General features: G+C 43.3%; 1 protein-coding gene across 1 annotated transcript in view; it reads left to right on the top strand.

The window, feature by feature from the left end:
• Positions 1–8,162: 8,162 nt before the first annotated feature.
• The window catches only part of METAP1D (methionyl aminopeptidase type 1D, mitochondrial), a 77,453-nt gene continuing 70,894 nt past the window's right edge, over positions 8,163–14,721 (top strand). Inside the window, exon 1 of the mRNA XM_055572227.1 lies at positions 8,163–8,287. Coding sequence (XP_055428202.1) covers positions 8,248–8,287 — 40 coding nt within the window. The 5' untranslated portion in view covers positions 8,163–8,247. The remainder of the gene's footprint in view (positions 8,288–14,721) is intronic.

The following is a 14,721-nucleotide window of genomic DNA, read 5'->3' as shown; positions in this document are numbered from 1 at the left end:
ATTTCAGGAAGGCAAAGGAAACACAATAAAAGGAGTAATCCTATAGAAGGGGGTGAATACTGGGAGGAGAGAAACAGGCAGAGTGAAGGCCAAAGGAAAAAAAGAATGTACAGTAGACAGTGACAAAGACAGGTAATAAATACTGTGTATTCCTGTCCTCTTGAATATGGTTTGCCTAGTCTGCTGCTTTTTATTGTATATAGATGTGTGATTAGTCACAGTAAAAATAGATCCCTTCCCTTAGAAAGTTCAGCAAATGGTACATGCACAGAAGGAAATCTGGACAAATAGGTGTTGTGCTAAGTTGATTTTAGTCATGTCCAATTTTTTGTGACCTGATGGGCTATAGCCCACCAGGCTTTTCTGTCCATGGGATTCTCTAGGCAAGAATATTGGAGTGGGTTGCCATGCCCTTCCAGGGGATCTTCCCAACCCAGGGATTGAACCCGCATCTCCTATGTCTCCTGCACTGGCAGACAAGTTCTTTACCAATAATGCCACTTGGGAAGCCCTCTGGATGAATATACATCAACTCAGTAACAATGATTACCCAGAGAGAGCTTTTCTGGGGGACTTCTACTTTCTGTATTTTCCATTTCTGTGTTTTTAAAATGTTTTTAAAAAGCACATGTTACATACATGTGTAAACAACAAAAAAACAGACTTTAAAAAATTCTAAATGAGATCGAGAGCATTTTCCTTTCTCTTCTTTTATAAATGTGGATTCGAGATGCCAAAGGAAGCAGTACTTCACTTTTACCGTCATCTCTGCAGGAAGGATTTTAAACAGGTGCAAGTTTCCTGAGAATTTATTAGCATTCAGCATTTTTTCTCAGTTCTTGGCAGCCAGGGATAGCGAAAATCTGATTCCTCACACCTGGTGTTGCTCCTGCTCCTGTAAGGCTTATAGTCTCAAGGTTACTTGCTCTTTCTTTATGGACAATTTTGTGAGCATGTTAGTCTCAGCTTTCCAATTAATTTCCTAAGAACCAAAATAACATCATAATCTCCCTGGAGCCGAGTATGCACTTAAGTATTTATTGATTGGCTGATTGATCACTAAATTCTCTTGGAAACTTTTTGCCTTTCTGCCTTAATTTGCATGGATTCTTCATTCTCCAGAAGCCTGTAAGCAGGTGCTACTTTTCAGAGCTTACTAATTGAGAATAGATAATAGTTGATAATGGTACATGTTTCTATTTAGATAAACCAACTTTCCTTAGAGCCAGTGCCAAGAAATGAGGTCAGGGAAGCCCGGTCGTTTAAGATAAAACTCAGCAGCCACTGTGAAATACATTTTGGAGGCTCCTCAAAAACTAAAAATAGGACTACCATGCTGCTGCTGCTGCTGCTGCTAAGTTGCTTCAGTCGTGTCCGACTCTGTGCGACCCCATAGATGGCAGCCCACAGGCTCCCCCGTCCCTGGGATTCTCCGGGCAAGAACACTGGAGTGGGGTGCCATTTCCTTCTCCAATGCAGGAAAGTGAAAAGCGAAAGTGAAGTCGCTCAGTCATGTCCGACTCTTAGCGACCCCATGGACTGCAGCCTACCAGGCTCCTCCGTCCTTGGGATTTTCCAGGCAAGAGTACTGGAGTGGGTTGCCATCGCCTTCTCCAAGGACTACCATATGACCCAGCAATTCCACTTCCTGGGTATATATCCAAAGAAAACTCTAACTTGAAAAGGTACATGTGCCTCAGTGTTAATACCAGCATTATTTACAATGGCCAAGAAATAACTAAGTGTCCATGAACAGGTGAATGAATAAAAAAGATGCAGTATATGTACATTGGGGCTTCCATGGTAGCTCAGATGGTAAAGAAACCACCTGCAAAGCAGGAGACCCCAGTTTGATTCCTGGGTCCGGAAGATCCCCTGAAGAAGGGACAGGCTACTCACTCACTCCAATATTCTTGGGCTTCTCTGGTGGCTCAGATGGTATAGAATCTGCAATGTGGGAGACCTGGGTTCGATCCCTGGGTTGGGAAGATGCCTCGGAGGAGGGCATGGCAGCCCACCCCAGTATTCTTGCCTCGAGAATCCCCATAGACAGAGGCGCCTGGTGGGCTACAGTCCATGGGGTCGCCAAGAGTAAGACACAACTGAGCGACTAAGCACATATGTACAGTGGAATACTACTCAGTCATAAAATATAATGAAATTTTCAATATTTGAAAATAATGAAATGTTGTTGCAACAACATGAGTTGACCTGGAGGGTTATTGAAATAAGTCAGAGCCAGAAAGACACATACGTTATCACTTACATGTGGATTCTATAAGATAAACTAGTGAGTATAACACAAACTCACAGAGAACAAACTAGTAGTTATTGGTGGGGAGCAGCAAGGGGAGAAGGGCACGAAAGGGGTGGGGGATTAAGAAGGACACAGTAGTATGCATAAAGTAAATAAGCTCCAAGGATATATTGTACAATGCAGGGAATACAGCCAGCATTTTATAATAGCTATAAAGGGAACACGTGTGCTTGCATGCGTGCTAAGTTGCTTCAGTCGTGTCTGACTCTCTGCGATGCTATAGACTGTAGCCCCCCTGCCAGGGTCCTCTGTCCATGGGATTCTCCAGGCAAGAATACTGGAGTGGGTTGCCATGCCCTCCTCCAGGGGATCTTCCTGACCCAGGGATTGAAACCAAGTTTCCTGCATCTGCTGTATTGGCAGGTGTATCCTTTAGCACTAGCACCACCTGGGAAGTCTGCAAATGGAATATAATCTATAAAATGTTTGAATTATCTTGCAATTAATGTAATATTGTAAATCAACTATAACTCATTCGAAGAAAAAAAGATAAAACTCAAATGCATCAGTGAGTGAGGTCTGGGACCAACCCTCATCCTCGTCCTTACAGTCTTCCCACCCCTTCCCTCTCTTGGCCCCTGCCACCATTCCAGGTAGGCTGCTGCCCCAACAATGGATAGGCTGTTAACGCTGAAGCACTATTTCTGCTTACAAATCTCCCATAGTATCTTTCAAGCCAAGAGGCTGGAGCAGCTTGAAATGAATGCAGGCCAGACTGTGCCTGAGAGCAACTCCCTGGGGACAAAGTTTGGTCTTACCCTACAGCTAAGTTAGCCCTCTCTGGTCCCATTCTTCTCTGCTTAATCACACTGACAGGTTGCTCAGGACGGTGCAACATGCTCTTCTCTGAGCCCACTTGGATGATGCCTATAAATGGCTATAGATCCACAAAATCTTCAGAATTTCTATGTAGGAGGGTCACAGGCAATCTTGGTGGAAGGGGGTGGAACATAAAGTTTCATTGGCCCAGGAATTATATGATCCAGAAAATGTCATTATACAAATCAAAAATGGGAGGGGCAGGAGGGCCACATACGATTAGAGCCCCTCCCTGCCTCCTGGTTTCCTCTAGGCATTGCCAGAGATGAGGGAAGCAGGGCACATCAGCAAGGAGAAACCCCCTTGATTTCCTATAACTGTCTTGCATATGACATTACCTGTCCTCAAAAAAACATGGAGCATTTATACATTCTCTCGAAGGGTCCCCCTGGATTGGGTGCTAAGTTGCTTCAGTTGTGTCCAATTCTTTGTGAGCCTGTGGACCACAGCCCATCAGGCTCCCCTGTCCATGGGATTCTCCAGGCAAGAATACTGGAGTGGGTTGTCATGTCCTCCTCCAGAGGATCTTCCTGACCCAGGGCTTGAACCCACATCTCTTAGGTCTCCTGCATTGATAGGCGGGTTCTTTACCACTAGCACCACCTGGGAAGCCCCAGAGATTACCCAGTAACATGTCTACCATTGTCTCAAGTGGTCCAGAAAATAATATTCTGCCAACAAGTTGGTTAAGAGTGCCCTAGCAACTTTTTGCCTGAACATATATATAATCGTGTGAAGCTGGACTTTAACTTTAGGGGGTCCAGTCAGCTACGGAGATAGGTCCCTGTTAAATATGCAACTTATGCTTATGCAGGTCTCCAAGTTCTTGAAAATGTTCATTTGACTTTTTAAGAAATGTAAATAAATAAAAGCATTTCCTCACACTAAAACTGAACACACTGGAGGGCAGGAGGGGAAATATTCTTCCTAAGCCATAGAGTAAAATGCTAAGAAACGATCCTGATACAAAACCAAAAGGCTAATTTTTCTGGTTCAGATGGCAAACTGAGAAGTAAGTTCAGGGAGAATGAAGGCACCTGGGGTTGACAGCCCCCCTGAAGCTATGCAGGTCCCAGGACACCAGTTTCCCCCAGCAGGCCACTGTAGTGCCCGGTAGGAAACACCACAGCCTCAGTTAGTCTTATGTTTGTATGTAAAAGTTTCTTTTACAGATATATACCTTAGTGTAAGGGCTAAGGGCTTCTACACCTTAGTCTTTATTTTGCATTACAGGTAATCTTCATAAGTATTTAAAAACCCAGTGAGACAAGTTACAGGATGCTGCTGCTGCTGCCGCTAAGTCGCTTCAGTCGTGTCCGACTCTGTGCGACCCCATAGACGGCAGCCCACCAGGCTCCGATGTCCCTGGGATTCTCCAGGCAAGAACACTGGAGTGGGTTGCCATTTCCTTCTCCAATGCATGAAAGTGAAAAGTGAAAGTGAAGTCGATCAGTTGTGCCCAACTCTTAGCGACCCATGGGCTGCAGCCTACCAGGCTCCTCTATCCATGGGATTTTCCAGGCAAGAGTACTGGAGTGGGTTGCCATTGCTTTCTCAGGTTACAGGATGATGTCTTTACAAAGCAAAAGTTATTTTTAAAGGGATTTACTTCAGGTAGCAAAATCTCTAGAGCTTTTAAATTGTGAATTTGAATCACAAATTCAGGATCTTCATTATGGAAACCAAAATAATTTCAATTTTACTACAAACTATATACAGTATTTGAAAGAGTTATGTAGTATGTCTATAATAAAATATCATTAAGTAGAAGAAGGAGGAAGGAAAAAATGACTTTTAGAAAATGAGAATATCAGAATTTATTTCTGATTTATCTCTTTAATAAAAGAAGATTAAAAGATATAAAAGGATGCTAATAATGGGGAGGGAGGTGGGAGGGGGGTTCAGGATTGGGAACACGTGTACACCCGTGGTGGATTCATGTTGATGTATGGTAAAGCCAATACAATATTGTAATTAGCCTCCAATTAAAATAAGTAAATTAAAAAAAAAGATGCTAATAAGACAACCTTTTAAAAACCGAGGAATGGGACTTCCCTGGTGGTCCAGCCGTTAAAAATCCATCTGCCTTGCAGTGCAAAGGATGTGGGTTCAATCCCTAGTAGGGAAAGGAACTAAGATCCCACATGCCATGGTGCAACTAAGCCTCTGAGACACAGCTAGCGAGTCCATGTGACACAATGAAATGTCTTGCATGATGCAATGAGGATCTGGCCTGTGGCAACTAAGACTGGATGCAGCCAAATAAATAAATTAATTAAAAATAACAAGGTAAAAACCTTATAAAACAATACTTTCACAATAAAAATATTTTAACATCGCAGAATGAACTTCTTGATATAGAAACTGAGGGTATTAAAAAGTTACCCTTTATTTCTTGAACTCTGGTTTTGAAAAATTATTCAACATTTTTTTTTCAAGAAATACAAAATCCGAAAAATGGTGGAAGTTCAAATCAATGCAGTGCCACAACATAACCTTCATTTCATAGGAAAGATGGGCAGAAACAGAGAAGAGAAGTGAGTCAATAGTAGTTACTCACCTAAATGAAAGCAATCTAATACCCTTATACCCAGGATCACAGATGTTAGAATTACTAGGGATCTTTTACAGGGCTTCCCTGATGGCTCAGAGAGTAAAGAATCCACCTATTATGCAGGAGACTTGGGTTCAAATCCCTGAGCTGGGAAGATTCCTCTGGAGAAGGTACTGGCTACCTACTCCAGTATTCTCTCCTAGAGAATTCCATGGACAGAGGAGTGGTCGGAGAGTCGAACATGACTGTATGACTAACACTTTTACTTAGATGCCAGGAGTCTAGCCCTTTATATGGTCAATCAGTATGCATATATCTTATATAAATTGATGATTTTGGAGGACACACGCTGGCAATTCTCAATCTTTCCAATGTCAGAAGCATGTTATGAAAGAAGCTAAATCAAGAATCAGTGGGCAAGTTATTACCTGTGCAAGTTAATATCTGCTTCATTTCTAGCTCATCCTGGATGTCCACTATACTGAATTTACTGGTGACTTCCTCACTGGATTACAGTATAGTGGTGCCACCTGATTCTCACAATGTTTTCTTTTCCTTCTAGTTGAAGGGGGATAAATCGTGCATTTGTTTTTCAAGGATTGGTGGTAGTTTAGTCGCTCAGTCATGTCCAACTCTGTATGACCCCAAGGACTGTAGATTGCCAGGCTCTTCTATCCATGGGATTCTCCAGGCAAGAATACTGGAGTGGGTTGCCATGGCCTTCCCCAGGGGATCTTCCTGACCCGGGGATCTAACCTGGGTCTCCTGCACTGCAGGCAGATTCTTTATTGACTGAACCACCAGGGAAGCCCAAGGATTGGCTGAGCTGAATCACATAAACATGTGCTCCATTTCAGCTGTGTTTGAAATAGGGCTTAATGCCCTCTGACATTTCTCTAGGGACTTCTAGGTTTCTTTTTTCTGCACACTTTTTGAGACGCGGTGCTCTGCTAACTTTCAGGTTCCTTTCCTGCACTCAGGTCATTGGCTTCAGTTACAGCGAGCACAGATTAGAAAACTCTCTCCTTGGAACTGATCTGCATTTGAAAAAGGTGGGGCTTGAAGTCACCTGAAAGAGCATTTTTCATTCTCATCCTTGTGCATCTTATCTACCTGAGTGGAAAACATTTTTTTTCCCCTTTATCTTTCAAGGTGACCCGAAAGCATACAAAACTGGGTCTCCAAGAAGTATAGGTGTGTCCTCTAATGAACTACCCAAATTCACTCTCCTTAAAAGTAAAATTATCAGGACTATGGAGGCATTAAAAGGAATGAGCTCTAACTAAGTATTCTAAGATTTGATGTTTCTGATCAGTGGAAAAGCAATTTTGTAACAGAAAGTATGTGATTCTATTTAAAATATTTACATATATTTACCTGTAAAAGGCATGGGATGACTGCACACAGTGGCTGACTGGAGAGTGGGATTGTGGTGTGTAGACAAGGTGAGGAAGGGGATTTACGCTTTTTAAAAAAATCATTTCTGAACTGTCTGGGTTTTTCACTGTGTAGTTAAGTTACATTCTTAAATGTTAATTAGGTGACATCACACACATTCACCAAGAATCCTTATCAGTCTTCACTGCATTTGTAAACTGTTATATTGTTGGTTTGACTGTGTTCATGCAGAGTTCGATTTCTTCACCAGACATTCCTTCATTCCTTGCATATCAGGTTCTTCGCTGGTTACCAAGATGAATAATACCTGCTCTGTGACAGGATGGAAATGTGCCCCAGAATGCAGATAAGAGGAATAGTGAATTTGGTAAAAATGGGCACCGTCATCACTAGGGATCCATCAGCTCCCTCACTTGGTTCATAATTGGCCTTCCGAAGCCTTCATCTTTTGGCAGCACAATTAGCAGACATCATCCTCTCATTCTTAAAAGTCACATTTAGGATTAAGACTCCAGTTAACACCACTGAGCTGGAGGTGTCCTCGGGGAAAGAGAAGTCCCTGAATATACCCACTGTGGAACCCAGAATAGATTTTGCAGCTGCACACAGATCCTGTCTTGTCTGTTGTCTCTGCTGAGTAATGTAGATTCTGGGACAGCCAAGGGGGCAGGCAGCTGGTGACTTTGAACCAAATTTTACCTTTCAGCTGAATCCAGGGAAAAATAGGCAACAAAGTGGCAGACGATGCAAAGTGCTATGTTGAACGCTAGATTGTGCTTTATTTTTTTCCTCCCAACTTCACGTTTCCATGCACCAAAACGTTGATGCTACAAATATTGGATACCACGCTTACCTGACAGGCTTCTTCCATCCCACCTGGGCGCGGGGGCTGAGAGAGAGTGCGCGAACCGCTGCTGCAGCCCGCCTCTCGTGGCTGGAGCGGGCTCGGCCGGCCGCGGGATCCCCTACTGGCCCGGATGCCCGAGCCGCTCCGCCGCCAGAGCTCCCGCAGTCAGCCCCCGGCGCGCACGCGCGCTCCCCTCCGGCGGCCTCGGCGCCTCTGGTTTTTGGCAGCGCGGCGAGTGGAAGGCTCCAACGGGCGGGGCGGGGCGGGGCGGGGCGAAGTGCGAGAGTTTGTGGCCACGTGACCGACGCCAACATGGCGGCGCCCAGCGGCTTGCACCTGTTCGTCCGAAGAGGTAAGTTCCTAGAGGTGCGCGAGGGTTCTCATCGTCGCTCACTTGCTACGCAGTCGGGTTCAAAGGGATACACGTCCGCGATCAGACATCTCGGCGTACCAGATTATGCTTTCAGTCCTGCGGACATATGCAGGCACACGTTACCACTTGTCACAGAAACAGATCCGCGTGTGTTCGTCACTTGCTTAGATCACGTCACGGCGTGGCATCTATTTGCAGTCCCTCATTGAGATTTATGGGACATTATCTGAAGTTTTTTTCGCCCACGTCAACTGTGTGATTGGTGCAGCAAACTTATTTATTCCGGCTGCAGAGCGATAAACCTACAGTAACGGAAATGCTCCTCGACACCCAGTTGCCGCAGAGAATGCAACTTGTATCTATTGGCATTATCCAACACGTCTTTGGGGCAACTTGCAAAATGTGATTATTCTCTTCCACTGTCTTAAGAAGAGGAGAAATTATGTCTGGTTAGCTTTAAATAGGTGTCATTCTATTATTCTTGTGTGGTGGTTTAGTCGCTCAGTCATGTCCGACTCTGTGCGACCCCATTGACTTTAGCGCGCCAGGCTCTTCTGTTCAAGGGATTCTCCAGGCAAGAATACTGGACTGCGTTGCCATGTCCTTCTCCAGGGGACCTTTCCGATCCAGGGATCGAACCTGGGTCTCCTGCACTGCGGGCGGATACTTTACTGAGTGAGCCACCAGGAAAGCCCTTGTGTAAGTGGTGAAATTTTAGTAAATGTGCAAATAGTTTTGCAGATGAATCTTTGTTGGATTTGAACTGGTTTCTGAATCTTTGTTGGAAAGAATTGGAAAGTTTTTTCAAAACTGGGGGACGAAGGGAATTAAAATATTTTGAAGAACACTTTAGGTGTCAGGTATGTAGGAACAACAGTCTTGTGAGGCAAATACTACTTTCACGGCAAATAGCTACCATTTTTAAGTGCCTTTTATGTATTAATACGTAATACCGTGTTAAGCGTCTTACATGTGCTAACTACTTTTTTTGAGCGGGGGCGGGGTGCCGCATGTGGGATATTAGTTTCTGGACGGGGGCGGAGAGGAGGGGAACTCCAGTCCCTGGCACTGGGAGTCTTAACTACAGAACCACCAGGGAAGTCGTGCTAATTGCCTGTTAAAACTCAATGAGTTTGGCATTATTATGTTTGCTGATGAGAAAAGCGAGACAAAGAGGTTAAGTAATAAGACCATGATTGCACAGATTGTAAGAGGCAAAATGGGCATTTGAATATGACTCTGATTTTTTTTAAGGGTTCATTCCTCTGTCCTGCATGGCATGGTCTCTTCGCAGAAATCAGTGTGCAAAGTAGAAAATCAGAGACAGGACAAATATGATGAGTGTGTGTGAAAAGTAAAGAGAAAGATGGTTTTAGAGAAGAAGGAGGTTGGTAGGAGGATAGACCTGTCTTTTTTTTGTGTTAGTGGAGTGAGGAACCTCGGGGAGATTTGAGGTTAGAGATGTGTAAAGGGACGGTGATGTAGGACGTGATTTGGACTGGTTGGATGGGAGAGTGGAAACCTATGTGAAAGTACAGCCTTGTGAAAAGAGCACCAATTTACACCTCTTAAGATCTGGGCTCCAATCCAAACTCTATTTATTAATCAAGTTACTTTTTGTTTCCTCTTTTGACAAGAACTAATGGTGTTTAGACCTTTTTTAGGAACTGCAGGTAATGGTGAAGAGGATCTGGGCAGATAGTCAAGGTAGAGGAAGAGCCAGAACACACACATGCACACACATGTATTAAATGCACACACATATATGTATGCATGTGTATAGAATATTTGCAGATTATAGAAATAAGATATTCATCATTTTTCTCGCTTATGATTTTGACAAATGATGGTTTAGACAATCTTGGAAAAAGCTCTTACAGAAAAAGCTGTAGTAATGCTTCCCACTATACTCCACGAAGGTTATCTTCTGACTCGAAGTGGGGGATCTTCTGATTAGAAGAGGGAGGGAAAATATGTCATCAGGAAGAAGTCTGGTGATGGGGAAAGCCCCTTTATGGACTATTCATAACTAGTTTTATGTTGCAGACAGGTTGTCTTGTACCACCTACTCTCCACCCTTCAGGGTTGAAAATGAAGGGTAAATTTATTGAGTCCTCTCTCCTCTTTCTTTCTCCTTTTCACCTTTCAGTTCAGTTCAGTCGCTCAGTCATGTCCGACTCTTTGAGACCCCATGAATTGCAGCACGCCAGGCCTCCGTGTCCATCACCAACTCCCGGAGTTCACCCAAACTCATGTCTATTGAGTCAGTGATGCCATCCAGCCATCTCATCCTCTGTCGTCCCCTTCTCCTCCTGCCCCCAATCCCTCCCAGCATCAGAGTCTTTTCCAATGAGTCAACTCTTCGCATGAGGTGGCCAAAATATTGGAGTTTCAGCTTTATCATCATTTCTTCCAAAGAAATCCCAGGACTGATCTCCTTTAGAATGGACTGATTGGACCTCCTTGCAGTCCAAGGGATTCTCAAGAGTCTTCTCCAACACCACAGTTCAAAAGCATCAATTCTTCGGCGCTAGCTTTCTTTACAGTCCAACTCTCACATCTATACATGACCACTGGAAAAACCATAGCCTTGACTAGATGGACCTTTGTTGGCAAAGTAATGTCTCTGCTTTTGAATGTGCTATCTAGGTTGGTCATAACTTTCCTTCCAAGGAGTAAGCGTCTTTTAATTTCATGGCTGCAGTCACCATCTGCAGTGATTTTGGAGCCCCCAAAAATAAAGTTTGACACTGTTTCCACTGTTTCCCCATCTGTTTCCCATGAAGTGATGGGACATGATCTTAGTTTTCTGAATGTTGAGCTTAAAGCCAACTTTTTCACTCTCTTCTTTCACTTTCATCAAGAGGCTTTTTAGTTCCTCTTCACTTTCTGCCATAAGGGTGGTGTCATCTGCATATCTGAGGTTATTGATATTTCTCCTGGCAGTCTTGATTCCAGCTTGGGCTTCTTCCAGCCCAGCGTTTCTCATGATGTACTCTGCATATAAGTTAAATAAGCAGGGTGACAATATACAGCCTTGACTTGCTCCTTTTCCTATTTGGAACCAGTCTGTTGTTCCATGCCCAGTTCTAACTATTTCTCCCTGACCTGTATATAGGTTTCTCAAGAGGCAGGTCAGGTGGTCTGGTATTCCCATCTCTTTCAGAATTTTCCACAGTTTATTGTGATCCACACAGTCAAAGGCTTTGGCATAGTCAATAAAGCAGAAATAGATTTTTTCTGGAACTCTCTTGCTTTTTCCATGATCCAGCGGATGTTAGCAATTTGATCTCTGGTTCCTCTGCCTTTTCTAAAACAGCTTGAACATCAGGAAGTTCGCGGTTCACGTATTGCTGAAGCCTGGCTTGGAGAATTTTGAGCATTAGTTTACTAGCATGTGAGATTAGTGCAATTGTGTGGTAGTTTGAGCATTCTTTGGCATTGCCTTTCTTTGGGATTGGAATGAAAACTGACCTTTTCTTTTTTTTTTTTTTAATTTATTTTTAAACTTTACAATATTGTATTGGTTTTTCCAAATATCGAAATGAATCCACCACAGGTATACATGTGTTCCCCATCCTGAACCCTCCTCCCTCCTTCCTCCCCATACCATCCCTCTGGGTCATCCCAGTGCACCAGCTCCAAGCATCCAGTATCATGCATCGAACCTGGCAACTCGTTCCATATATGATATTATACGTATTTCAATGCCATTCTCCCAAATCTTCCCACCCTCTCCCTCTCCCACAGAGTCCAAAAGACTGTTCTATACATCAGTGTCTCTTTTGCTGTCTCGTATACACGGTTATTGTTACCATCTTTCTAAATTCCATATATATGCGTTAGTATACTGTATTGGTGTTTTTCTTTTTGGCTTACTTCACTCTGTATAATAGGCTCCAGTTTCCTCCACCTCATTAGAACTGATTCAAATGTATTCTTTTTAATGGCTGAGTAATACTCCATTGTGTATATATACCACTGCTTTCTTATCCATTCATCTGCTGATGGACATCTAGGTTGCTTCCATGTCCTGGCTATTATAAACAGTGCTGCGATGAACATTGGGGTACACGTGTCTCTTTCAATTCTGTTTCCTCAGTGTGTATGCCCAGCAGTGGGATTGCTGGATCATAAGGCATGTCTATTTCCAGTTTTTTAAGGAATCTCCACACTGTTCTCCATAGTGGCTGTACTAGTTTGCATTCCCACCAACAGTGTAAGAGGGTTCCCTTTTCTCCACACCTCTCCAGCATTTATTGCTTATAGACTTTTGGATAGCAGCCATTCTGACTGGCGTGAAATGATACCTCATAGTGGTTTTGATTTGCATTTCTCTGATAATGAGTGATGTTGAGCATCTTTTCATGTGTTTGTTAGCCATCTGTATGTCTTCTTTGGAGAAATGTCTATTTAGTTCTTTGGCCCATTTTTTGATTGGGTCATTTATTTTTCTGGAATTGAGCTGTAGGAGTTGCTTGTATATGAAAACTGACCTTTTCCAGTCCTGTGGCCACTGCTGAGTTTTCCAAATTTGCTGGCATATTGAGTGCAGCACTTTCACAGCATCATCTTTTAGGAGTTGAAATAGCTCCACTGGAATTCCATCACCTCCACTAGCTTTGTTCATAGTGATGCTTTCTAAGGCCCACTTGACTTCACATTCCATGATGTCTGGCTCTAGGTGAGTGATCACACCATCGTGATTATCTTGGTCATGAAGCTCTTTTTTGTACAATTCTTCTGTGTATTCTTGCCACCTCTTCTTAGTATCTTCTGCTTCTGTTAGGTCCATACCATTTCTGTCCTTTATCAAGCCCATCTTTGCATGAAATGTTCCCTTGGTATCTCTAATTTTCTTGATGAGATCCCTAGTCTTTCCCATTCTGTTGTTTTCCTCTATTTCTTTGCATTGATCGCTGAGGAAGGCTTTCTTATTTCTCCTTGCTATTCTTTGGAACTCTGCATTCAGATGCTTGTATCTTTCCTTTTCTCCTTTGCTTTTCGCTTCTCTTCTTTTCACAGCTATTTGTAAGGCCTCCCAAGACCTTCACCCCTTTAGATTGATGTAAATTAATCTACTTTAAGTCTTTGTGCCAGTATTTATCATCAGCAGCTGTGTGCACATTTCCCTCCTGGAAAATGGGAAGAAGAGACTTTTTAACTGCTTAAGAAGGGCATAAGGGCCTTGAACCCCGAGCACGGCCATACTTATTCTCTTCCGTCGTGAGCTAAGGGATGGATTAAAACTATGAGTAGTGACACTGGCAAGGGGAAAGGACATATTAGTCTCTTGGAACATAGAGAGAAGGTAACAAGCCCTTTGGGGATGAAACTATTCCTGGTATTAACACTGGCAGTAAATCCCAGATCACAGTGCAGAATCCCTAACTGGGTCCCAGGAACTTTCTGTTTAATCTCACTCCCACCTCCCACTTTATTAGAATCTTTGTTCCAGCTCCCAAAGCTTCCACGTGAGATTCTTACGTTGCACAGTGAGTATGGGAAGGAAAAGTGTGGGGCAGGCAAAGACGGAGGCATATTTTCTCTTTTACACTCATGTGCCTTTTATGAGCCAGTCTCTCCTGGCTTGCCCCGTTTCTCTGATTTTCCTGGACTTTCACTAGGCTTTTCTTCTACTTCTAGGTTTATAAATACTAGTGTTCCCTAAGATTCTGTTCTAAGCCCTCATCCCTGTTTCCTCTCCTGGTGGTCAGCAATCATGTTTACCCACCTCAAATGACTGCCAAATCTATACAATTTTCTAAAAAAAATCAGCAGAATATCCCCTAGAACCGAACACTGGGCCTTAACTCCCACTTTCTGTTAAGCATCTTTTCCTGATGTCTCACAGGTCCCTTAAGTTCAACAAGTTCAACATGGAAGTGAGTATTTTCCCCCATGTCTTCTGCTCCTCCATATATATACTCTATCTCCATTAATGGCATCACCATCCAGGCACTACCTAAGTATAAGCATTTAAGTTCTTTTGGTCCTTGCCACCGCCTTCAGCATCTATGTTCAGTGAGTCAGTAAATCCCATTTCTTGGATGCCTCCAGCTTTTTGCATGGTCTGGGTACAAGTCTTTACCGTCCCTTGTAATTAGTGTCCACCTTAGTCTGTCTTCTTCCCTACAACTGTCTTTCTAGAATTCAGGTCTGATTATGATGCTTCCCTACTTAACAAAACAAAAACAAACAAACAAACCCCGAGAACTCTTCATTGCTGGTCTAAAGTCTGAATCTCTTAGGATCAAAGGATAACTCCATCTCAGCCTGGCCTCAGTTTACCTCTTCAGCCTCATCTCCTTCCACTTTCCTAAACTCATATCTGCTAAGGTTTGCCATTGAGCACCTCCTTAATTGCTTTGTCTGCTGTGTCCTTTATTCACCCCGCAAATCATTCATCCTTC

This window comes from Bubalus kerabau, chromosome 3 (genome assembly GCF_029407905.1).
Source record: "Bubalus kerabau isolate K-KA32 ecotype Philippines breed swamp buffalo chromosome 3, PCC_UOA_SB_1v2, whole genome shotgun sequence".
Taxonomy (NCBI): domain Eukaryota; kingdom Metazoa; phylum Chordata; class Mammalia; order Artiodactyla; family Bovidae; genus Bubalus; species Bubalus kerabau.
The sequence above is the reverse complement of the archived record's forward strand: the minus strand, read 5'-3'. Positions and strand labels throughout refer to the sequence as shown.